At 36.3% G+C, this 27,752-nt stretch overlaps 1 protein-coding gene across 5 annotated transcripts in view; it reads right to left on the bottom strand.

Annotated features, from left to right (window-relative positions):
- Positions 1-27,752, bottom strand: part of GPC5 (glypican 5) — a 1,341,373-nt gene that overhangs the window by 1,020,395 nt on the left and 293,226 nt on the right. For all 5 annotated transcript variants that reach the window (XR_003133900.3, XM_025441003.3, XM_025441004.3 and 2 more), the window contains exon 4: positions 12,485-12,618. Coding sequence is in view for 4 of the 5 variants with exons in the window: in XM_025441003.3 (XP_025296788.3) it covers positions 12,485-12,618 (134 nt within the window). In the remaining variant the exon portion in view is untranslated. The remainder of the gene's footprint in view (positions 1-12,484; positions 12,619-27,752) is intronic.

The following is a 27,752-nucleotide window of genomic DNA, read 5'->3' as shown; positions in this document are numbered from 1 at the left end:
CTGAACCCACTGTTTGTTAGGGAGGCTTTGACTGAGGATCTCTACCATTCTCAAAGAGAAGGATTTTTTTTTTCTCCTTGTAGGGAGTCTTCTTATTCATGCAACATCATTTCCCTTCCTTAGAAGATTTACTGTGCTTTCTCAACAAAGCGGAAGGGGTTAAGATGGGCAGAGGGCTGGGAGCACCAAGGGAAGGAATGGAAAGAAGATATGGAAAGGAGCCCTGGAGATATGCTAATATCCTCAGATAACTCTGCAGAGGATTCTTTTTGACATGGTCTCTGTGTTTAATGCACTGCGCTCTAGTTCTGAGCATGAGGTTCAGAGCCATCTATACAAGACACCTCCAGTCCTCACTTTTCACTAATGCTCCAAACTCAACACATTGCCATTTAATGTCCCAGTAAAAAGCACCCTTTCTGAAAGCATCCTCCTTTAAAAAGAGTGATTTAAACCTGATGTCAAAACTAGGTTTTCAAAACTAACTCTCATCTCATTTTCCATGTTGTAAAAATGTACCTCAAAAAGCACCGACTGTTCTCCATTAAAAAGGACTTTAAACAAAGATCTTAACTCATTTACAAAAATAAACACAAGGCCACATGTCCAATATTTAAATAAGTCAGATAGTATTAAGGAAATTGAGCAACCAGCCCAAAAGAGATGAGACATAATTTGTCCTACCTTATAATTTTTGTTCATTTTGAGAAAAATAGGCAATTATTTGTTCAGTTCTACTGGTTTCAGGAAGCATGCTATTGATTTTTCAACAGAAAAAAAATGTCTAGGACATGATTGGGTTAAGACCCACAAGAAGATTAAATCAGACATTTGCAAATCTAATGATTCTAGTATACTTCCTTAATATCAAGAATCATAAATGAGTGCCTATATCTTGAGATTCAGCATTTTAGGTCAAATCTTGAATGTCACTCTCTTTTGTAGTAAAATATTTTCTGTGGTTATTAACATTTTAACTATAAACTCCCTGACTTGGAGGATATAAGAACATATTTTGTACAATATTTTCCTCTCTCAACATGAGCAGAAAACTAATAAAAAACCCTTCCCTTTAATAGTCTGCCAATAAATGGGCTTCTTCCTCATGCTTGCTTTGTGTGTGTGTGTGTTCTTCATTTTGTGATTTCAATCACCTATTCCTGGTCACTGCTATCCACTAACCCAACTGATTGATGGACAATATATGTCTGGAATACATTGCTCTTGCTTGCATCTTTGGTTTTTGTGTGTCTCTCAGTGTAAATACTTGTGTTCCTAAACTCTGGGATAAATATGGGCTTTAAGGTTAGCAAAATCTATAATTAAAAGGGCTCAGAGAAAATGAGTTACTTTTGTCTTCATTTTTGTTCCTATTCTTCTGGTAATCTTCATTCTAGATAGAAATTGTTCTTGAATGTGACATGTAACCCTAGTGCTATTTCGGGTGGCAGAGAATATTACTGACTAGAGCTGAGTCATGTATAATTACCTTTGCTCAAGTAGGATATCTAAAATATTGTCCATGTGATGGGAATGATAATAATACTTCCATCACGATCATTCATATATCTGTTTGTTTGTATAAGGCTTAGCTTACATCAGAAAATTAGACAAACCAAATACAGTGAAGATGACAAATCCTTCGAATTTACTCAATTCATGGGACCCCAAAGTCGAAGTTCACATGTCTAACAGGATTCTTGCTGCAGAGGGTAAAATCAACACAGCAAAAGGAACAACTTAGACCTCTTGATCTTCAAAGTTATCAAACAGAATAAAGCATATTTTTGAGAGGAAACCTTAATTTGAAAGCCTATATTATAAACCTAAATGAAAAGAATCATCCTGAAACTACCTTTGAACTTTCATTCGGTTGCCCTTCCAAGCAAAAAGTTCCACATATGATTCTAGAGATCATGGTGTGCCCTGGAAGTGGTTGATATACATTTGTGTCTTGGACTGAAGATGAAAAACAAAAACAAAACCAACAAAGTAAAAATAGTGCCTCCATCAAATGATATAATCCACCCTAGAAACACATTTCTCCTGTTTTGAGGACAATTGTGGAGGAATTGACAGCTCTGTCATTTACCTTAAACATGCAATGGGATAAAAATATAAAGATCCTATTCCCTATTTTCCCATATTATCTATATTCATCATTTAGACACTGCCAATGTCACTGATAGATTTAAACTGGTGGGAATGTTTTTTGCCGTGCAAACCGAGTGGAAGAAAGTGTTTAGTACTCCTGTTGTAGACTGAGAACCCATGATGCTTCTACATACAATGAATTCTGCTACTTTAGTAAAAGAAATGAGCCTCACTTGTCATCCTGATTTAGGTCCCATAGATTCTGCTAAAAATTCTGGAATTGTTTTTATACACTCCTACAAAAATCATCAATTTCAGTATGACATGACTTTAAATCTTCCTTACCTCTTCAAAACTTGAGTGGAGAAAAAAATGAGAACTGAATTTGAAGTTTTTTTTTCAACTCTGCATATGTTTACTGACTTTCCAAATGCAAAAAGAAGTTTTTCACTTTTTTTAAGGAGGAAAAAGGAAAGAAAACATATTCTCAGGTAGAACAGACAGGGATAATTTCATTCACAGTTTGGTTTTCTTAGTCGGGAGATATTTTGAGCCATATAAATAGAATAACCTTAGAGTCACAATGATAAACACCACTGAAAAGCTAGCTCATTAGGCAAAGCCGCTACCGGGAAATAGGTTTTTGGAGAATCAGTTTGAGAACTGTCGAATTTTAAGGTCATTCTTCCTATGGTTGAGGAAAAATATGTATATTTTTTTATTCTTTTTGTAGTGAGAAATCTGAGGAGACTTATTTCTACTCACATTATCTTAAAGTTGAGGCCCCCAATATGACAGATGTTGCAAATTAACTTCAGGACCAAGACATTATTCAGGACCATCGACATAACTTCGAAGAGTTTAGAACAAATCTCACAATCCCTGTTGTAAAACTATGTCCATCTAAGCAAATAAGTTGTGAGTTCTAATTGCAGCCAGTGATAGCTATACAAATCTGCTTTTTATAATTTTCAATAATTGCTACTACCATCACAACAAAAAGAGTGTCTGTTAGATACCCAACACGTACACATAGCCACATCTAAGACCAACCACGATTTCAACTTCTAGTCCAGACCTTTAGTACAAATACTGCTTACTGTTAGTTTAATCATTCATTGTTTGGATTTAGTTTCAGATCTGTCATGAAATGGTCACTAATTTTTCCATGAACATCTACAAAATAAGATCAAACCTCATCTTTAAAGGTTTTATTTTTAATATTAATTTTAACTGGAGCAAATTGCTTTTCAATACAACACAATTTTGCATGTATTTGTTTATGAACTTTCTTTTTCTGGGAAGTTTTTAGCAGATTCTCAGTGGGATACGTGACCTGCAAAGGTTAAGCACCACTAGCCTAAACTTTTGCCATATGTTTGTTCTGCCTTCTGGCATTCCTTCTTCCTGTGTGCCTGGTTTTTGACCCCCTGGGGTCCTGCTTTTCATTATTCACACAGGTCTTGACACTGGCCTGCCTGGGAGCAACCCTTTCCTCAGCCTTGCTCTGGCCTGGCCTCTTGCCCCCTATCCAAAGCCTTGCCTTGGCCTTCCCTGCCTGGGGTACCTTCGCTCCCACCAGTCACCAAGCACTGTTTTAAATTAACCAGAAATGTTCTCATTGAAGGGAACATGACTTTTATTTTAGTAAATTAAACTTACAGGTAATCAATAATAATGGCACCTCAAAGAAGCACTAACTTCCTTTTAGGAAATAGATTGGAAATTGCTTTCTCCAGTCCTATAAATGATATTAAATTTTTCTCTGAGTTGACTTTTTCCTGACCTATGGATATTTTCATCCATATAGTTTATATACACACAATTCATCATTAAGCCCAGGGTGTCAATACTGATTTAACCACGTAAACACATACCCCAAACACACACATCAAGAATTTTAAACATTAATTAATTTTAGTGTCACCAAGGAAGTGTTGTGCTAAATCAGGTTTGACTAAGTAGATATAAATTTATGTATTTTATGCTAACTGATCCTTATGTAATATGAACCTATTCCAGCTATCTTGGCAATAATCTGAAATAATATTAAGTGTTCTTCACTCAGATTGTGTTTAAAAGTTTTTCCTCTGCCTAAGTAATTATTTTAATCACTACACTGTGTTCTTTTGCAATGTACAGGGTAAAAATTAATTTGCTTTCATGGATAGACACATCCTGAAACAGGACATGCCCTGACTCATTCCCCTCTTTCAACTGAGCAATTTCAAGTGTCCTTTTTCGTTCCCATTCTCAATAAATAAAATTGTTCATGTTCAAGCTGTAAAATTCCTACTCAAATCAAGATTTAATAAGCACATTAGAATAAAATGGAGCTGCCTGATGATACAATATTCCATTAAGTTCTAAAAAAAAAAATTCAGAAAAACAAAACTCATAAAACAATTTAAATTACATTTTGTCTCCAACATTAAAAATCCCGTATTTCCAAAAACTTCTCCTTTCCCCACCTTCACATCCAAATCCTCTCCTATATCAAAAATATTTTATTTTTACTAAGCATCTAGGACGGTCTCTATTACCCCAATGCACAGCCATGCATGCAGCCAATCCCCTTAATTGGCGCATTCTTAAATGAGAGGTTTGGCTAATTGGAATGCTTGCTGCAGAACAGATGGGGCACTGGTGTTGAGACTCTGTCTTAATTTATTGTCCTGGGGTTTTCCTAATTACCCACTTAATTGGCACAGCCACACCACTTTGAAATAATAATGTACCGCTAATTATCACCGATTTAAGCTTGCTAATAGCTTATTTTTACCAGCTAACTTCAAGAAATCAAGCAGAGAGCAGGAACTGCCACAGGGAAATCACTGCCTGGGCTGGTTTAGACAGCTACATAAGTGTGGTGTCCTTTACAGCTGTGCTGATTTGGTTTCTGCCCAAAAAGACTACATAGTGATGCTTTTCTAGATGTTTAAAGGAACCGTGGCTCTTCCTTGACTTCCTCAACTTTCAGGGGACCTTTGAAACTGGTATGTATCAATAACTCAAAGTCTCAAATCAGCTCATTATTAGCATTCTTACATAAACAGAAAAAAGTGGGGGAGACTGAACTAGTACAATCACATTTCCAAAATATAATCAAAATAATCCAATGCCATCGTTTCACTTCCCTCCTTCCAAGCTAAAAGACTGACATACTCTATATTCAGGCTTAGCACAACTCTTAGACCCAAGGACACATTTGGACATCCTTCTTCAAATGCTAGAAATAGAGCAAAAACAAGATAAGGCATGAAACAGGAGGGTCCTGTCCTCTTTTGAAGTGAGTATAAAGGAGGAAGGGAGAGAAAGAAAATGTACAAGGGAGTTGTAAACTTGGGAATTTATAGAGAAATGTCTATATTTAGGATAAGATACTATACTTTCTGCCTTTGTTTATGTTTATTCTGCAGCTGTTTTAGGTACTTTTTTCAGACTAGGTCAGATTCCCCAGAGGCAGTATCTCAGACAGGAATTCGGATGCAGATGATTCATTGAGGTAGTGCTCTTAAGAGAAAGGTAGTGAGGGAAGTAGGATAGAGTGGGCAGGGAGAAGGTAAGTCGGGTTGTGGTCTCAGCTGCAGCCAGATTGCACAGGAAGATGGAAGCATGAACCGCATCACATATCTGGCCCCATCACGTTGAATGAGAGCAAACCTTTGATCTTCCATGTCAGCCGGGTACTGCTTATGAGCCTCTGCCAAGGGGGATGAGGCAGGTGGGAGGTTAACCCCCTTTTTCAGGTGAATGAGATGGCGGGTAGTCCTCCTCCACATGGCATAGAACTGATTGTGTAACATGTAGGATATTGCAGAAATGACAGTGGGGACTTCCAAGGCTAGATCATAAAAACACTGCAGCCTCTGCCTTTCTCTCTCTCTTAGATTGTCTTGAGGAAAAGATGCTACTGAAGCCACTGTGACAAGAAAGTGAGGCCTCCTACCAACTGCTCTGTAAGTGTGCCATCTTGGAAGATGATATCCAGTCCCACTCAAGCCTTCAGAGGATTGCAGCCTCACCTGGCCTTGACAGCAATCACCCTAAGAGACTAGAGCCCAAACCCTACAGCCAAGCAGCTCCCAAATTCCCCACCCACAGAAAATTGCATAATAAATGGTCGTTGTTGCTTTAAGTTGCTATGTTTTGGAATGACTTGTTAAATAGCAATAGATAATGAATATAGATGGCTCCAATTTGTTGAGTGCAATTCCCCAGAGAATAGGGCAGCTGTGCATTATATCAGCAAGGAGAGATCAGCCATGAGGCAGGTAAAATGGACAGGAAAAGGGATGTGACTAGGGTGCCAGCAGCATCTACCACTGTAGTCACCTCTCCAGTGAAATATTTCCATTAAACCTCCCATATGACTTACAATGTCATGTCATGAACTTAATTATGGACATTTATATTTTTTAAAATGATAGCTGGCAACAACCTAGAATTCTGGACTTCATAACAATATTCTTAAAAAATGAAGATGTGTTCACATAAAGGCTGAGAGAATTCATCACCAGTAATAAGCAATGAAAAATATACTAAGGCTAAATAAAACAAAATGATTTTAGATGGACACATGGAATTACAAAAGCACCAGAAAGAATAAAATATGAGTTATTATATAAGTAAATATTGACTATTTAAAAACAATATCTCAGAAGTTGTTAAAATGTTGTTAGAAGTAGGGTATTTTTAGAAATAGAGTTGTGGAACATAAGGATAATGAGGATGCTAGAGTGGCTCAGTGGTTGAGCATCTGCCTTGGGCTCAGGTTGTGACCCTGGAGTCCTGGGATCGAGTCCCACATCGGGCTCCCTGCATGGAGCCTGCTTCTCCCTCTGCCTGTGTCTCTGCTTCTCTCTTTGTGTCTCTCATGAATAAATAAATAAAATCTTAAAAAAAAAGAAAAGGATAATGGAATGAAACATTTTTAAAGTTCTTACATTATCCATTGATTGGTGAATGGATAAAAAATATGTGGTGCATGTATATGTTTGTGTGTGTGTGTATATATATATATATTCCATCATATATATATATGATTCAGCCACAAAAAAATGAAATCTTGCCATTTTTAACAACATGAATGGAATTAGGGAGTATAATGCTAAATGAAATAAGCCAGTCAGAGAATGACAAATATCATATGATTTCACTTATATGTGGAATTTAAGAAACAAAACAAATGAACAAAAGGGGAAAAAAAAGAGAGAGAGAGAGACAAATGAAGAAATAGACTTTTAACTATAGAGAACAAACTGATGGCTACAAGATGGTGTAGAGATTACTAACATAAATAAATAAATTTTAAATAACATTTTTTATAAGATATACCACGAAAGAAATTAAGTCTAAAGATTTATTTATTCATTTTTAGGAAGAGAGAGCGAAGCAAGAGCAGGAGCATAGAGCCTGCTGAGCATAGAGCCCAACCCAGGACTCAATCTCACTACCCTGAGATCATGACCTGAGCTGAAATCAAGAATTGGAGGCTTAACTGACTGTGCCACCCAGGTGCCCCTGATGAAACTAACTGAAGTAAACTATGCCAATATAATTTTAAAAGACTATAACTTATTTATATGTTAAGATGAATTTTAAATTTTTTTTTTGAATTTTAAATTGTTAAACATAAAACAGTTTATATCTCCATTTACATTGGCAAAACAACTGATGCATTTTATAATTTCTATTTTTCAGCTACTAGAGCAATTATTTTTAGAGAAATTGGTGTGGATTTATGTTGTTGTTTCATTGCTTTTTTTTTTAATAGTTTTAAATTGGTTTAAATTTACCAATAGTAGTTTCTATTAGAGACATTCTCATGGGAATTGCCCAAGGTAAATAAAGAAAACCTAAGAAACACTGCCATGGATACAATGCTAACTTATAAAAACTAACTCAGAAGATGTTAATTTTTTCTAACCTTGCTATTTCATGAATTGCACAAAACAGCAGTCAATGATTTGGATGGCCTGACTGGAAACTCATTTTTTCCTCATCTATTTTTTTTTTTTTTTTACAGTACACTTTCATTTTGTTCTAATTATTTTTTTAAGATATTTATTTATTTATTTACTTATTTATGAGAGACAGAGAGAGAGAGAGAGAGAGAGGCAGAGACACAGGCAGAGGGAGAAGCAGGCTCTATGCAGGGAGCCTGACGTGGGACTCAATCCTGGGTCTCCAGGATCACACCCTGGGCTGAATGCGGTGCTAAACCACTGAGCCACCCAGGCTGCCCCATTTAGTTCTATTTATTGAGTTATAGCTGTTGACCCAAGTCAACAGCTCTCTTCAGAAAATTACATTTTATCTCTATCTGAATAATCACTGTATCTACTATCATCATAATGAAAAATTATGCATGTGAAATGGCAAAAAAAAAGATTATTTAAAAATTTAGTATCATTACCTCTCATGAAAATTTTGACTGAAGGAGTTTTAACTATTTTTCTACTAGGAAAAGAGGATATTAAAAAAACACTTTTCATCTAAAGTTTAAAATAATAGGGTATATATGTATGTTTATTTATAGGTATGCAAAGATAAACACACACGTATTTTCCAAGATACAGAGAGCTAAACATACTCCTCAATCCCTGGCATACTATCATAACTCATTATTGAAATAGAATTTTTTTATAAATACTCAGTCTTAAAAAATAATAATAAATAAATAAATACTCAGTCTTACATGTTTATTTTTTTATTTTTTTAGTCTTACATGTTTAATATAAGTACTTTGCCATATCTTTTCCTTGAAAAATATATACTGATTTTTACATTTTTGTTTTTTAATTTATAAAAATGGTATTGCAGTATTCTCATTCTGTTTAATACTTTTTTTTTCTCTTTAATCATATTTTTTGATGGCTGAAAATACTTTCTCTCCTTCTGACTCCTAATGGTCCAAAGTAATATATTTTATTTTTCCATTTTTCTTATTATGGTCATATAACATGCCTCTAACTCTCAGCTACCACAGATACTCAAGAATTCTCCTTGTGAATATGAGAAAGAGTTTCTTGAGATACATCCTAAGAAAGCAGGCAAGTGCATAGACTAAATGAGTTTTACAAAGTACAGCAAAGTTCTTGCTAACCACATGATTGTTCACATAGAAAATCCAATCTCATCAACAGATCATCCATTAGAATAGAGTTCAGAAAAGTAGGCATATATAGTATTATAAACATATCTTTGTCTGAATCTGTCTATTCAATATTCACCTCATTTGCTTGGCTGGTCTGTGTACACTGAGGTAGGCTTGGAGAATGTTTTGGATTATCATAACCTGAGTCAGAGGATGACTCCAATTATATCTTCCTTTGTATGTGGTATCTGTTAGAGCAAATCAAAACATGTACTGCCACCTGCTATCTAGCTAACAATTTGGCAAATCCTTTTTTCTCTCTTTATCAATTAGTAAGGATAATTAGAAATATTTCACTTTCAGCTGGTAAGAATGTCTTCACTGATAGACCTCAGGGCAATTCTCCCACTCCATGACAGACAGGAGCCTTGATCATTTGGACATCCTACAGGACTCCATGCTGATAATAAAATATTGATCACATCATCCTAGTTGCCTCAGTAGACATGTGCATGCCTCTGGTGGGGAAAAATATTGACATTTCAAGGGCTTGACAATTCAGCTGGGTTTGTAAATGTCCAGTAGTCTGATCTTATTGGGATATTCTTCTAATGTAAAGGGCAAACTTCTGTATTATGATGACCTAGTACTCAGGAGGAGGCATAATGCTTTTTAGGTCCTTTTGCATATTAGAGAAAACACAATACACACTTAAGTGTGTTGCTATAACCCATTTATAAAATAGCCCCAAGGAGCTTTTATATGAGAAAGAAAAGTGGGTAGGTTGGCGTTTCACAAACTGTTCTGATGTTCAGTCCATATTGACCCAGTTCATCCATTCAGTGCTGCCTGAAGTACCAGTAGCAAATGAAGATGCTCTACAGAGATTCTGGAAAGTCCTGTAAAGTCCTAATAGTATAGACATCAAGGATTTTGAGCTAAAGTCATGCCTGCTTTTGCTTAACACTGTTTTTGCTTGGTTGGTTGGTTGGTTGGTTGGGTTGGTTGGGTTGGTTGGTTTGCAAATGGGCTCTGTCAGAAACTACACACTCGGGATGCCTGGATGGCTCAGCAGTTGAGTTCTGCTTTCGGCTCAGGGCCTGATCCTGGAGTTCAGGGATTGAGTCCCACATCAGGCTCCCTGAGGGACTCTGCCTATGTATCTGCCTCTCTGTGTGTCTCTCATTGATAAATAAAGAAAATCTTTAAAAAAAAAAAAGAAACTACACACTTGACCATGAGATAGCAAGTGACACTGCAATCTGAGATGCCCACAATGAACTAATTGCTATCTGGTCTGCCAGGCTATGAGATCAGGCTTATATAGAAGCAATACATCATCAAGTGGAAGCTGATCTATTGAAAATCAGGCTCAAGTGGGTGGAAAAAGAACAAGTAAAAAGCAGAAAGTAGCTCAAACTCACTCAGCACCTACTCTGCTACATTTCCCCAGCTATTTCATTTGAAATTTATGACCTCATGGGGAATTATCAGTGATGAAGGATAAATAAAATTCAGGTCTAGTTTATGGATACAGAAAAATAAATAAAATGTAGGAGTAGTTTATGGATAGGTCTGCACTATATGTAATACTTATGTATGTAGGTATTAAGCAGAAGTATACTGGAATAGCATTTAAGTTCCATTTAGGAGTGGCAATAAAAAATGTGTAGGAATAAATTGCATAAGTGGCCTCATGTATAATAGCTCTGGTTGTTCACTTTGTGTGGCATGAAAATGGTCTGTGACAGACTTACTCTGGTTCATTGGGCAATGGCTAGTGGTGGCTGGCTGGTTAGTGACATAGAAATACATGAGTTTGCAAGATTGGCAACAAGGAGGTCAATTTGGTGGCTGGACAGATACTTACAAAATTAGCTATTCATATGAGCCCCCCATTGTTCCTGAGACCTTTAACATGTGTTGGGTTTTGCTTTGTCTTTCCAACAACTGAGTTGTTCTGGTGGTGAAACAAACATGACCTTTAAGAACTTAAGATCTTCCTTAGCTAGGTTTTATTATAAGAACCACTTTATACTATACCCCGCCACTATATGCTCTACACTAGCCAAAGCACATTAATTTCTCAAATACGAGAAAAGACTGCTGATCATTATAGATGTTTAGAGGAAAAAAGAACAGCTACTTTACATGCAAACAAAGTGCTAATTCTTTTGAGCTGCAGTGAATAGCCAGCAATAGCCCAGATCTTTATTCCAAATTATAGTCCATCTGAGAAGAGAATGAGGCAATTAGGAACACTGTCCCAAAAGGAAAGAAACAGATTTTACATTATAGAGAGTAAAGCTATGTAACATACTGAATTTGCCATAAAGTATTATTAGAAATAACTATTTGAGTTAATAAATGAATATAGAATTCTGAATTTCAATTCAATTCAAAAACACCCACTGAGAATCTAGTATTTGCCAGAACATACACTGGTCAACAGAACACAAAAATAAATAAAATAATAGCTTCCTTCAGTTTTAAGAGTTTTTCAGTATGACTGCCAGTTATCCAGCAGAGATATTAATGAAGGCTTTAATTTAACATGTGAAACAAGGATGGGAAGAGTGATAGAAATGTGAGTTATAGAAGCAAGCCATTCAATGCTTATCATTTGGAATCAACAAATAGCCATTTTCAGTATTCCAGATAAAAGAGACATTATCTAACCATTTTCTAACAGATGCTTAGCATACAGTAATACTGATTTCATCATTTATGTGAATATTGTGTCTTCATTGTCCAATACAGTAGCTATATGTAGAATTTAGGCTAAAATTAATTAAAATTAAAAATTCAATCATCAGTCACAATAGCCATATTTTAAACTATTTTTTATTTTATTATAGTAAGATCTAACAACTTAAAATGTGAAGGGTACAATATTTTATTGTTGGTCACAGGGAGAGGGAAATAGAGAAGTATTAATTAATGCCCATAAAGTTTCAGTTAAGTAAGATCAAGTAAGTCCTAGAGATCTGCTGTACAACATTGTACGCAGCCATATTTTAAGTGCATAATGACCATATGTGCCTATTGCCTGCCATATTGTATTATAGCAAGTGTCTCTTATCACAAAAAGCTTATTAATTGGTCTCATAAGTTGTACTTATATTCCTAATTAAGTGAATAGGAGCAATCACTGAATTTTAAAAGTAATTAATAGTAATCTTTTTTTCTTCAATAGTGTATTTTGTTCTACTTAATTGAATACATTCTATTCTGTTGAAAATTAATGGCTTACTTTCTCTTCTCTTTCTGGTTGTAAAACAAATGTCTTACTTTCTTCCGTTGGCAAGTGTCTCTTCATCATTCCTAGGAGAGATCTTCATCCCATGCTTCTCTTTGCTTCCATCAAAAGAACAACGGGGGCTTTGTGTAGCTGTTCTGATTGGACGGCCACAAATCTTACTGACCTTTCAAATAGAAAATATTAAAAAACAGTTAGAAACCATCCTCCATTCTACCTGAGAATATAATGTTTGCTCGAATCTGAAACAATGGCATGTTCTTACTTATACCTCAATAGTAACTTTTAAGGCATAGAATGTTTTTCAACTTTTCAGAAGGGGAATTAAATTATCTATATAAAATGTCAACCATGATAAATTGATACTATGCATATTTATACATTTTGCATGTATACATATGCAGAACACATGAAGAAAATATACATGCAGAATCAGAGAACTATATTAATAAACTTGCTTGCTTCTATATCTATAAATAAGATTACTTAACCAAGATAGATATTATTTATGGTTTACATTCAATTTATGACAATCATAATCATATAATTGTATTGGTATTTTAAATGAAGTAATTTGCTATTGAATATGTGGTCTGAGGAAACAACAAATGGTGAGGATGTGGAGAAAGGGGAACTCTTTTGCACTGTTGGTGGGAATGCTGGTGTAGCCACTCTGGAAAACAGTGTAGAGGTTCCTCAAGAGGTTCCTCTATTTTCCTTAAAAATAGAACTACCGGGGATCCCTGGGTGGCGCAGTGGTTTGGTGCCTGCCTTTGGCCCAGGGCACGATCCTGGAGACCCGGGATCGAATCCCACATCGGGCTCCCGGTGCATGGAGCCTGCTTCTCCCTCTGCCTGTGTCTCTGCCTCTCTCTCTCTCTCTCTCTGTGACTATCATAAATAAATAAAAAAAAATTTAAAAAAATATTAAAAAAAATAGAACTACCCAAAAACCCAGCAATTACACTATGCATATTTGTCCCAAAGATACAGATGTAGTGAAATGATAGGACACCTACACCCCAATGTTCGTAGCAGCAATGTCCACAATAGCCAACTGAGGAAGGAGCCATGATGTCCTGTGACAGACGAATGGATAAAGAAAATGTGGTATATATATATCCAATGGAATATTACTCAGCCATCAGAAAGGATAAATATCTACCATTTACATTGATGTGGATGGAACTGGAGGGTATTGTGCTGAGTGAAATAACTCAATCGGAGGAAGACAATTATCATATGGTTTCAATCATATGTGGAAAATAAGAAATAGTGAAAGGGATCATAAGAGAAATGAGGAAAACTGAGTGGGGAAAATTAGAGAGGAAGTCAAACCATGAGAGACTCCTAATGCTGGGAAACAAACAAAGGGTTGCAGAAGGAGAGGTGGGTGGGGAGATAGGGTAACTGGGTGATGGGAATTAAGGAAGGCACATGATGAGAAGAGCACTGGGTGTTATATGTTGGCAAATTGAATTTAAATTAAAAAAAAGAATATGCAGTCTGTTTCTAAATGAGTTCTAAGAGTGGTTTTCTTCTTAAGGTCCTTTCTTAGAAATAATAATAGATATGTTTGTATAAAGATCTCATTTTGTAATAGTTCTTTATCTTCTTCCTATATTTTGAAAGTGTTAGTATAGTTATTTTTTAAAATAATTATCCAAATTAAAAATTCATTAAAAAACTCATCTAGCTTAAGATCTTTATATAGTTTACATAACTATCATTGAAAAAATAAGTAATTAATTGGACATATTACCATGTAAAGCATAAAAAAGACTCACATGATACCTTATAGAGTTATAGAGTATTATAATCGCAAATATATAAAATATATAAAATCTTACTCAAATAGATAAAAGCATTGCCCACGAATCAGGAGACTTTGGTTCTTGTCCTAATTTTTTTTTCCATGTTAAGCACTGAGATCTTGAAGACAATAGCAAAATTTCTTTGAATTTGATTCCCTTATATGTAAGATAAAGATGTTAGAGTAAATTATTCCCAAGTTCCCTTAAAGTTATCAATTTCTTCGGTTTTACATGCAATGAGCATTCAAGGAATTATACACTAATTTGTTTATTTAACCCACATTTTGTTTCTAATACTTGCAAAGAACATGTATGAAAGGTTAGAAGGGAGAAAAAATGAGAAACTGAATTTTCTCCTAAAAGAGCTGACAATTTAGGAAGAAAGAGAAAAAAAATTATTCTCAAATATCAAAATGCAAGTTGTGGATGTGCCCAAAAAGAAGGACTAACATGGTGTTGCAGACACCTGAAGGAGGGTGAAGAGTTGACAACAGGAAAGACCACTGTGTGGAAGACCACTCCACTGGGCTGAAGCTTGGACTATTTGTCAGGTCTGAATATTTTGAGATTGATTTCAATTCAAACAACTTGTAAATATACAAATATTTACTGCACCTCATTGTTGTAGATGCTAGAGATACAAACATGAATAAGATGTGGCCCTTGCACACAATTAAGATAAAAGTCAGACATGTAAGATGGTAATTGTAATCAAATGAGACAATAGCAACCATAGACATAGCTAGAAGCAACACTAAAACACTTAGAAAATGAACAGCTTCACTCAGGGAAAAGCTTTAGGAAGGCATGTCTAAAGAACAAGTTAAAGCATAAACTAAGAGGTTGTCAGGTGGACAAAGCAGGGGAAAAATTGTAGGAGAGAGTAGGAAAGCAAAGAGATGTACAATCTAACATGCTGACATCAAACAAAAAGTGCATAATGAAAGAAAGTGCTATGGCAAGCAGTGAGACATAAAAATGCCATGATTTGACCTGAAAATCAAGATAAAGACCTTGCTCCGGCAAATGGAGAGCAGGAAATGGTAGCTGATTTCCATGTTTGAAGGGTAGGCTAGCAACAGATCTTGGAGCATTTTCAATGCCAACCTAAGTTTTATTAATTAGACAAAAGTCTCTGATGACTGTTGAATGGAAAAGTAAAATACTAGAGCTGATATTTAGTCAATGAATCTGGTGGCACTGTTTAATTTGGGCTAGAGAGGTAGACCTAGTAAAGGCAGGTAAACTGTTTTTGTGTTTTGTTTGTTTTTAAGATTTTATTTATTTGAGAGAGACAGAGAGTGAGCAAGAGAGACAGCATGAGTGGGAGGAAGGAGAGAGAAAGAAGCAGACTCCCGGTTGGACAGAGAGCCCAATGAGAGGCTCGATCCCAGGATACTGATATCATGAACCCACGCTGAAGGTAGACACTTAACTGACTAAGCCACCCAAGTGCACCTTGGTAAACTCTTAATAGATTCCTGAAGTAGTCCTGAGGGGGGTGAGGCAATTATTTTGAACTTCAGTAGTGATAATGTTCATGAAGAGAAAGATTCATGAATTACAGAGACAAAAGAAGTAAAATCAACAAGCCAAATCCAGAACACTGACAACACCAAAGGGTATGGGAGAAATAGAGCAACAAGAGCTGTCATTCATTGCTGGTAGGAACGAAGAACATACAGACAGTTTGGAAGACAGTTTGGTGGTTTCTTAACAAAACTAAAATTATCCAAAGGAATTGAAAACTTATATCCACACAAAAACCTGCACATGGATGTTTATGGCAGTTTTATTCATAATTGCCAAAACCTGGAAGCAACCACAATGTCCTTCAGTAGGTGAATGGATAAAACTGTGGTACATGCAGACAGTGCAAGATTATTCAGCACTCAAAAGACATGAGGGGTGCCTGGGTAGCTCGATTGGATAAGCATCTGACTCTTAGTTTTGGCTCAGGTCAGGATCTCGGGGTTGTGGGATCCAGACACACATGGGGCTCTATTCTCAGTGTGGAGTCTACTTGAGATTCTCTCCCTCTGCCCCTCTCCTCACACTCTCTCTCTCAAATCAATCAATCAATCAATCAATCAGTCAATCTTTAAACAAATAAAAAGAAATGAGCTATTAGGCTATGAAAAGATGTGGAAGAAACTTAAATGCATATTACTAAGTAAAAGAAGCCAATCTGAAAAGGCTACAAGCTGTATGATTCCTACTGTATGACATTCTAGAAAAGGCAAAAGGCATTTATGGAGTAAAATGATTAGTGGTTGTCAGGGATCAGGGAATATAAAGATAAGGAGGCAAAATACAGAGGATGTTTGGGGCAGTGAAACTACTATGCGTGACACTATAATGGTGGGTGCAAGTAATTATAAACATACAGGCATTTATTCCAAAACTATGGAATATACACCAAGAGTGAATCCTAATGTAAGCTATAGACTCTGGGTGATAACAATGTGTCAGCTGAGGTTCACTGATTCCAACAAATGTCTAACTCTGATAGGGAATGTTGAGAACGGGGTAGGCTCTGCATATGTTGGCAGGAGATATATGGGGAATCTGTGCCTTCTACTCAATTTTGATGTGAACCTGGAACTTCTCTAAATAAAGTCTATTTGAAAAAAAATCAACAGGACTTGGGAAATGACTGAAAGTGAGACATTAGAGAAGTGTAAGGCCAAGGTGTTAAAAGGCTCAAAGTGAATTTCCAAGAAGCTGAAAAATAGTGATAGTGGAGTGTAAATAATTATTAGAGAAAAGTGTTAATTTTTTTTTAATGGGAAATGGTATCTTCATTGTCAACAACTCTTAGTAACAAGAACCAAGGGAAGAGAATGTAAGTCAATGGTGGATATACTGAATAAGATTGTTAGTGAGGGCAGCCCCGGTGGCTCAGCGGTTTAGTGCTGCCTTCAGCCTGGGGCATGATTCTGGAGACCTGGGATCGAGTCCTCCATTGGGCTCCTTGCATAGAGCCTGTTTCTCTCTCTCTCTGTCTCTCTCTCTCTTCCTTATAAGTAAATAAAGTCTTATAAAAAAAAAGATTGTTTAGTGATACTGCAGACTATTTTAAATAAAGGAGCAGAGTCAGAGAGAAACAGACTGCTACCATGACCCAATGTGACTAGCCAGGAGCTCTAGACAAGTATGAAACTTCTAGGAATCTCGGTTTTCTCATCCTTGAAACTTGAGGAAATCCAACCACTTTGTAGTTTTAAGTTAACGGAAATTTTATTTCACCCTGCCTGTCCCCTGTTGGACTTGACTATATCTGGGGATGCCTGGGGGGCTCAATGGTTCAACTCCGGTGTGATCCCAGAGTCCCAGGATGGAGTCCCACATTGGGCTCCTGGTGTGAAGCCTGCTTCTCTCTCTGCACATGTCTCTGTCTCTCTCTCTGTGTCTCTCATGAATGAATAAAATCTTTTTTTTAAGGCTATATTTGCTATTGAATGTATTTCTAGACAGGCAGATGGAAAGCTGAAAATTCTAGCTTCACAAGACCTTTATTCCCATTATCACCTTTGTAATTGGTTTTTCACAAATATGAAAGAAAATGTACAAGCTACAGACTTACAAGTCATCTTTGTATCCAAATGTACAGGCATTTATAGCAAATTCCAACTAATACAAATACATTTCAAAACCCTTCCATTTGTTTGCTTGCTATCCCGGGAGCGCAACCTCACACCTTATTGAAATGGAATGGAAGGCCATCTGTTACTAGCACATTAGCCTGTCACCTTAGCTCCCCTGGGGTGAGCCGATTTGGGTGGCCCATTTCAATACCTTCTTGCTATTGAAAAGTCCTTCACACTTACTTTGACTATTTTTCATCTTCTACTTACACTGCCCTTTCCTCCTTATTCTCCTCCCTGCTCTCTACCATCCTGCCCAGCAATTAGTCTGAAATGTCTCAGGAAAAAATGTTTTCCCACTTCATGCTTATCTACTCTTGCTTCACATTCCTTCTCTGGTTTCCACTGATGTTCTGGTTCCCATCTCACCTTGAAATGCATCTTTTAGCTGCTTCAACCCCACATCATTTCTCCACTCTAAGTGAGTACTTGTTTTAGCAACTACTTATCAGCCATTTCCCATTCTCACTGCAATCTTGGCCCTGCATGGGGAAGCACACCCTTCTCCTAGAGCCTCTCACTCTGTTCACTCAATCTTAGTCAAATTATAAAACAGCCAAAACCTTTAGTTAATAATTTTGAAAAGCTTTTTAAAGAACAACTTACATGTTTATTTTCATTTTATTCCCATAAGCAGAGCCTCCATTTCTTTTGCAATGGTCTTTTAAAATGTAATACTAGTAATAAATAATAACAGTAACTGAAGAGAAAAATGTTTAGAATTGAAAAGCAATGAATTTGAAGGTACTGTGAGTGTTTACTAAGTAAGCAATTGGGTTCAGAGGATGGAGCAGAGGTGGATGTTCCATCGCTGTAGGAGGCAAAAAAAAAAAAAAAAAAAGAAGGAGAATTAAAGCTGTTAGCAGTTTTGAATCTGTTAATGAGGGTGAAAAAAGATCCAATAACCAATGTGTAGAAGTTAGAAAATAAAATAAGTATATAATTTTGGCTTATCCGTTCTTTAGAAAGGAGATAAATTCTCATTTAAAACTCTGATCTGGCAGTAATTTTAAAAGGTAGTTCTAAATGATGGATTGGAGAGAAAAAGAAAGTTAATGAGCAGAATCACTTGTGTAGGGCCAATAGTTAAAACCATGAAAATGGAGGAAATGATTACATATATATAATGCCAAGAAAGTCAGAAAGAAAATCTTTTAGCAGGAGAAAAACAACTCTGATAATATACCAGGAAAATAAAGAGGAGGAGAAGGAAGAGGGACTGGAAAGGAGGAAGCAAAGAAGGATAGGATAAAGGGATTAAAAGGAAGGAGGAAAGGAAGAAGGAAGACTGAAGGGAGGGCAGGAGGGAAGACGCTAGACTAACACAGCTGGCAGTCATTTAGAAGGCATCCAACCTTAATCAAGAGGTGAGAAAATTGAAGCCCAAAGCAGGAATGTAACTTTGCTAAGACTGCATCTACTTAGTGGATGAGTCTACCTACTGCTATTGAATCAATAGTCCCCTCTTTATACTAACTAGTGGTCTTGTTATTCACATCTTCTTAACCATTGTGAGGAATTCATATTACATAAGACCTGGTCCCTAAGTGTCCTATGTGAATATAATAATTTGGACTGAAAATGATCTAGATATATGAAGAGACCAGAGAAGTCTGTTTTTCTTTGCATATGGAAATGGATGAGGGAAACATGGTAGTTATTCCCTTTAAGATTCCAGCAAACTAATGGAGGTGGGGAGAAAGAAAGAATTGTAAGGATATTGGGCAATTTGATTTCTGACCTAATTTTATAATAATTGAACTTACGAAAAAGAAGTCCTCCCTTGAGTACCCCTCAAATTCCAACTTTGTGATATAGCCATGTGAGATTTTTCTTCTTTTCTGCTAAAGTCCAGATGGCATTGTAAAGAAGAATAGTCAATAGCTTTCTGATCTGCAAACTACCACATCAAAATAATTTTGGTTTGATAAAATACCTGATTAAAATAATTGGAAAAGCAAAGTTCTGTCAGATTTCATTTTAAATGTCACAACTGACATATATTAAATGTGCTTGGATTTATGAATACTCAATATTTTCTCCAAAAAGAGATTTGTTTTCAATATAAAAAGGTTTTTCATATTGCTAGTGATCTGTGATCCCACTTAAAATCTATGGTTGATATCAAAAACTTTCTAATCCACATTTTTAAAATGCATATTAAAATATTTTAGTGAATAAGTGTTATTTTGGCATTGCAAAGAACTTTTAAAAGTTATCAAAATTTTAATATCGCCTTCTGTGCTTTCCATTTGGATGCAATTGATCAAGATTGGTTTTAATCATGATATTATAAATGCATATTGAATGTCTGTGATGATTAATTGTGTGTGTCACCTTGACTGGCCACAGGATGCCAAGATTCCACATTATTTCTGGGTGTGTCTGTGACCATATGTCCAAATGAGATTAGCATTTGAATCAGGGGATTTGGTAAAGAAGACTGCTTTCCCCAATGTGAGCGGGCACCATACAATCTCGCGAGGGCCTGGACAGAACAAAAGACAGGAAGGAGGAATTCCTCTCTCTTTCCCTGCCTCATGGAGAAAAGTGGGACATGTCACTTCATCTTCTCTTGCCCTCAACTGGGATTCACGCCATCAGCTTCCCTGGTTTTCAGGCCTTTAGACTCAGAGAATGAAATGCCACTGGCTTTCTTGGGTCTCCACAGAGCAGATTGCAGATCATCACACAGACTTCTCAGCCTTCATAGTCACATGTGCCAATTCCTCAAAATAAATCTCTCCATATATATATTTTTCAGGAGAACTATAAATAATATAATGCTGAAATCGGGCTTGATTAAGTAATATTTCTTTTAATGATTGCAAATATTGTTGTGAACCTCATAGTCTCTATTGTTGTTTACATCTGCTTTGATTCCTGTAATAAAATTATTATAATTACATGCAAGAAATAAAAGAAGAATGCAGATAGGTAAAACTCTTAAAACATAAAAATCTTGTTTAATTTCCTTAAATTATCAATGAATTTCCTTCATGTGTTATTGTATTTTGATAAAAGTAAGTATCTTTTCATCCTATAGATGCATATGAGATTGTCCCCCTACATTATCACATAATTTGTGAACTCAACCTTTGAATCAGGTAGATCCCACCCAAAATGTATTCCTAGCATATTCTTCAACATATATTTATTTGAAAGGATAAAAAATATGCTGAATTAATGTTGATAAAATTTTAAATAAATTCAATTAAACATATAATAATTGAACAACATTAATTAAGCAAGAGTTATAATATAGTAAAATCATATAATCAGAAATGAATTTTGGAAAATTGAATTTCAAGGAGTCATTTATAAAATACATTCTATTTTTTTTCTGATAATTCCATTGAGTAAGGCAGATGTTTTCCCATTCCAAGTTACTTTTGCTGAGAAATGCCAACTTCATGAGGGTTAGAATTATGGCATGGTGATAGTATATTATTATAAAAGATTTTGCTAAGTTTGTATTAGTGGAAGTGAAAAAATAAGTGATTGCAGATTATCATACCCTATAACTATGGAACAATCACCATCCAAATAATATGCATGCTACTTTGAAGTTCAAGGTATACATAATTCCAGCAGTCAGCTGTGGAAAAGATATAAAAGTTATAGCCATAATACCACTTTTAAAACATTAGTACATTCTACTATTGCAACTAAGAATATTTATAGTAAGTTATAAATTATTAAGACTCTATAAAGCAGTACTTTTAAATATAAGTTATCCATAAGGAGAGTTCTAAGTTTGTACAAGGTGCCCAGGTCCTGGGAAAAAGCAAATAAAACAATGTTAAAGCTGAATAAGGAAGAAAACATCTACTGTCTCCCCTTTCCAAGGGTAGTGATATGTTTAAAGTGGCAAAGAGTGAACAAGGCCCTTTTCCCAAAGAATGTTTGGCCTTGGCTGGTTGGCTTCTCTGTCTTTCTTTCTAATTTTCCAGAAGTTGCCTCCCCATACAGATTTCAGTAGATATCATCATAAAGGTTGCCATCTGGCTCATTTTATATTTAAAATTAAAAGAGTAGAAGGCAGAGGAAGGGGAGGAGGGATAGGACAGGATGGAGCAGAACAACATTTCAATGGTCTTGTAAGTGGAATCTTAACTCTGAACTGCTATTTTTGCACACTTGTAAATTAAACCACCAGAGGGAGCTTCTGCATTTCAATCTGATCCATAATCACTAATTAAATGTACTGAATGGGTCCATTTCAAATCATTTAGCTCAGGACTCTTAGGGAAAAAAAAAATCCAACTTATAGGCCAAAGTGACAAATATGTCGATGCGTGAAATCTGCATAAAAAGTGAGTCTTCCACATAAAACCACCAGAATGATGCTGAAGTGCCAATGTGATCTGATCAAGTGAGACAAGGAAAACCAGTCCAGAACTGTGGACTAATTCTTACAAATTGAGCTGTCTTCTAGCAAGGAGTAGGGAGCAACAAAGCTGACTAGGGCAACCAATTATTTCCCCTCTTTATCCTGCTCTCCTTTCCTCCCTCCCTTTCTTCTTTCTTCTTTTCCTCATTTCCTCCCTTCCTCCCGTTTAGTTTTTTCTTTTTCTTTCTTTCTTTCTTTCTTTCTTTCTTTCTTTCTTTCTTTCTTTCTTTCTTTCTTTCTTTCTTTTTCTTTCTTTCTTTCTTTCTTTCTTTCTTTCTTTCTTTCTTTCTTTCTTTCTTCCTTTCTTTCTTTCTTCCTTTCTTTTCTTTCTTTCTTTCTTTCTTCCTTCCTTCCTTCCTTCCTTCCTTCCTTCCTTCCTCCCTCCCTCCCTCCCTCCCTCCCTCCTTTCCTTCCTTCCTTTTTTCACTCTTTCCAATCTTTCTTGCTCTTTTCCAGTTATAGGAACACATTCATTTAGAGAGTTTCCAGGACTGGAAGCCAAATGTATGCATTGTAGTCCTTGTGTAGCTATAGATTAGAGTATTGATTGATACTGAGCACCTATAAATTGTAGGGCCTTATTTTAAGAGATGGGGATACATTCTAAGAGATGTTGAACCTTCTTTTGAAATGCTTACATTCTATCAAGGGAAACTAAAAACAGAACATTAAATATATTACCTTTATGCCTAATGAATGATATTCAGTCAAAAATGGGTAAGCTGATGAGTGAGGGACTGGAGAGAGGATGGACAGCTGAATGGATAAGGAAAATTGTATAAAAACACAATGGAAGTTTCAGCCATAAAAAAAGAATGAAATCTCACCATTTGCAATGACATGGATGAAGCTAGAGAGAATTATGCTGAGCCAAATAAGACAGTCAGAGAAAGAGAAATACCATGTGATGTCACTCATGTGTGGAATTTAAGAAACAAAACAAATGAGCAAAGGAGGGATAAAAGAGAAAGAAAGAGGCAAATCAAGAAACAGACTCTTAAATACAGAGGACAAACTGATGGTTACCAGAGGGGAGCTGGAGGGGGGCAATGAATTAAATCAGGCAATGGGGATTAAGGAGTAAACTTGCTGTGACGAGCACGGGGTATTGTATGGAAGTGTTGCATCACTACATCATATACCTGAATTGAATATCACACTGTACATTAACTAACTAGAATTTAAATTAAAGACTGCAAAAAAAAATTAAAAATGTGGAAGTGATAGACTGATGAGTTGGAGAGAGGATGGACTGCTTCAACTAGGTGGCCAGGAAAAACTTCTTTTAAAGTAGCATTTGAATTATATACCGAATGAAGTACAGAGGTAGCCATGGGAAGATGACAGGGAAGTGCTTCATATACAGAGAGAACAGTAATGAAAATAACTCTGGGAAGAAGGAAAGAAGGCTGCTGCCACTAGAAAACACCCCATAGACTGGGGTGGGTGTGGGTGAGGGGTGTCTCATGTTAGAGGTAAATTGGCTAGATTATGTGGTTTCATATTCATTCTGCCAAAGGATGATTTTGTCTGAAGTCACAGCAGAGTTTTGAGTAGAGCAATAACATGATCTGTTTTATGTTTTAAAAATATCAGATTGTCTATTGTTTTGTGAGAAGTCTGGGCAATCATAAGAAAGTGATGGCCAGGAAGGAAACAATCAATCCAGATATGAAGTTATCTATGTGGTTCAGGGAGAAGGGGATGCTGGTTTTGCCAAGGATGCTCTATGAGGACTGAGATCTAGCTGGAGGACACATATATTTTTGAAGGTAGAAACAGCAGGATTTAAGGATAGATTAAATATTACAAGTGAGAAAGCCAGAAGATGAAAGAATGACTTCTGGTATTTTTTGGTCAAAGGACCCAGGCAAATGGAAGCGTCATGTAAGAAGAATGAATTTGGGGAGAAAGATAAAATTGTCTTTTGGACAGGTTTGGCTTCCTATGACTATTATTCATCCAAGAGGAACTGTCCAATTTTTTAGTTATTTGAGCTGAAAAATCCAAGAGTTAGGTCAGGTAAGATATGTGAACATGGTTGTCGACTGCATGTACTTACAATGAGTACAGAAGACTGAAACCCAGGGCGCTCCAACGTTTACAGGTGGAGATAAAGAAAAGTTGAAAAAGATTCTGAAAAGGGGTTTTCAGAGAAATAAGAGGAAATCCCATGAGACTGGAGTGTGGGCTATCTCAAAATATAAATGAAGAGAATGTTTTTTTAAAAAGAAGAAACAATATAGGCACCTTGTTGGCTCATTTGGTTGAGCGTTCAGCTCAAGTCATGATCTCAAGGTTGCAGGATCCAGCCCCATGTCATTGGGCTTTGTGTTCAGCAGGGAATCTGCTTGGGATTCTCTCTCTTCCCCTCCCTCTGCCCCATCCCTGCTCCTACTCTCTCTGTTTTGTGAATGCTGTCTCTCTAAAATAAAATATTTCAAAAAAATAAATACTAAAAAGAGGAAATGCTCTAATGTGTGCAAAGTGACTGATAGCTCATGTAAAATGAGGATGAAAATTGACCATATATTTTCTGAGAAAAAGACCATTGGTCACTTATGAAAAGTGTAGTTTCTGTGAAGCACAGAAAGCATAGTAATTGGGGTACAGGAGGTAAAAGGAGAGAAGAAAGCAGAGACCTATCAAAAGACATAAATTTCCAGTTCTAAGTAAGCCATGAGGATATAAGGTACAGCTGGGTGATTAGAGTTAATAATACTGTATTGCATATTTGAAAGTTGCTAAGAGAGTAGATCTTAAAAGTTCTCATTCCAAGAAAAAAAAATGTTCACAATTATGCGTGGTGACAGATGTTAATTAGAATTATTGTGGTGATCATTTCACAACATACATAAACATCAAATTATTATGTTGTATATCTGAGACTAATATAATGTTTTATGTCAATCATACCTCAATTAAAAAAATAAAGCAGAGATTGTGAAAATACACAAACCTTTCATGGAGTTTGGTAGTCAAGGAGAACAGACTTATGGGGCAGAGCCTAAAAAAGACATGGAGTCAAATGAGTTTCTCCTTTTGTTTTGTTTTTTGCTTTAGGACAGTAGCTATTACAACATGATTGCATGTTTGATGTAGAGACCCTGTTTCGGACAGTTTGATCCAAGATACTTCAATTGCCAACCAAATGAGACATTTTTCAAAGTGATGAGTACCAGGGAGACATGTAGTTTAAACAAATAACCTGAATTCAGAATGCCTTTACCTTTGCACTCTGATTATCTATGGCTTACTATAATTCTGTTCACATGCATTGGAGATTCTAGATCATAGACTATAGATTGCATAAGGAGAGAAATAGGGCCAACAAAAAAAATGGTGCAGATATTGCACTATTAATCAGTGTGGGAAAGCAGAGTGATTAGAAGTAAAGTCAGGGCAGCCTGGGTGGCTCAACGGTTTAGTGCCACCTTCAGCCCAGGGCGTGATCCTGGAGACCTGGGATCGAGTTCCACATTGGGCTCCCTGCATGGAGCCTGCTTCTGCCTCTGCCTGTGTCTCTGCCTCTCTCTCTCTCTCTCTCTCTCTCTCTCTCTCTCTCTCTGTGTGTCTCATGAATAAATAAATAAAATATTTTTTAAAAAATAAGTAAAGTCAGATTATCAGATATACAGGTGGTTGATCTAATGATCTTGGAGAATCAAGTCTTGGACTCCTGATGGGCACTGATATCAGTAAAGGAGCAAAACATAATGGGATTGATACAGGCAATCAGAACACATAATTTAATGACATGGGAGTATATGGAGTGTCATGGCAGCTAAGAACATCTGGGGAGGCTGGCCACATCACTGGTGGCAGTTGGCAGGATGCTAATTTATGAGAGCAACTGACAATTGCAGGTTTTAGAAGAAAATGTATAACCTAACTTTAAACAAATCACTTATAAGCTCTGTTCATATTGTGACAGTGGTCAAATGGACACAATTCAGCTAAGCTGATTTTGTAAAAAATCTTCTCAATCTGGGGTATCTTTCTCTTAACTCTGAGGGATCATTAAGTTAAATAAAAACTAGAACTAGAATTAGAACCTAGTTTGCCAAACCTCTCAATTCTTACCTTCTAGGAGTTTATAATCTAGTTAGGGAGGTAGAATTTCCCATGATTAAAAAATTGATAAACATATAAAGTTAACTTCAACACAATCTCAATAGGGCATAAGTTATGTGTCAAAAGAATGTTATAAACAATAAGTTGTATAGGAGCCCAGAGAAAATCACTGGGAACCAGGGGTACCAGGGAAGCTTTTAGACAGACCTTGAATCATTGGTGGAGAAAAAAAAATGAGAGGACTCCTACCCTGAGGGTATAGGAATGGGATAGAATTCTTCATGGGATATTAACTTGGTTATGCTAAACAAAATCTGATTCAATTACCTTTTGCAATATGGTTTCTGAAGAAAATTTTTTTCCTTATATAATCACTGGGCTGTGTGACATTTTAAACCCTTTGAGTTAGTCTGATAGTCCATAAGCTACTAGGCTCTGCCACCAAAGAGAAGTGCAACCTCCATATTGGGGTGCTGGAACAACATAGGGAAGGACAGAAAAGCAATCCAAAATCAAGTTTAAGAAGAGGTGACATTGAAAGTCTAGGTAATTCCTCGAGAGCCATAAAATTAAAACTTGACTATTTCTTTTATCAAAGGGGTAGTATGAATCCTAAGTCATCAAAGGAAATATTTTATGTGTAATAATTAGATAAAAATAAGAAAGAAGCATAAAGCAATATGATCATATAGTCCTCCACTTTTTCAAAGTTGAAAATGTTTGAAAGTGCTTTACAAATGGCATCAGCGAGAGTTTTAAAAGGTTCAAATAATGTCTATTCTGCTTTCATCAGGTCTCCTCTGTTTCACTTCTCCCTCAGCAGTGGGATTTCCATCACCCCACAATGGGCTTTCAATTAGCTTTTCCTTGGATAGGTGCAGAGCGTCCTTGCTGACTTTCTTTCCAGCATATTCCCAGATCTAACCCTGCCTTCCACGCTTCCAGATTAATCTTCCTAAAGCCCAGTCAGACTCCTCTGATCCAAAGCCTTCTGTGCTTCCTCCCATTTCCTACTAAGTTAAACTATGGTGTGAACCTCATGTGAATTTACGGTGTGAACCTCAAAATTTCTGAGCTATTTGACTCAGTTTAAACACTATACGCTTCAGCTGAACAGTATTACTCACAGTCCCCAGTTACCCCTGGACCTTTCTGTCTGTACTTTCCTTCATTTCAATTTGTTTAAATGTTGCCATCTTTCTAGGTTCACTGAAAATATCACCTGTGAAATTAAATCACCCTTGATCTCTCAATTTGAGGTTGTTTGCCAACCTTACAAACATTTGGTTTGTATATCTTAATAGGATCTGTTCTGCAGCAGTTTTGAGTAGAGCAGAGGAACTATTTTGTTTTGTTGTGTTTTCTGTTGTTC

Source organism: Canis lupus, chromosome 22 (assembly GCF_003254725.2).
Source record: "Canis lupus dingo isolate Sandy chromosome 22, ASM325472v2, whole genome shotgun sequence".
NCBI classification, from domain to species: Eukaryota; Metazoa; Chordata; class Mammalia; order Carnivora; family Canidae; genus Canis; species Canis lupus.
Note: the sequence above shows the minus strand (reverse complement) of the source record. Positions and strands in the feature narration are given on the sequence as shown.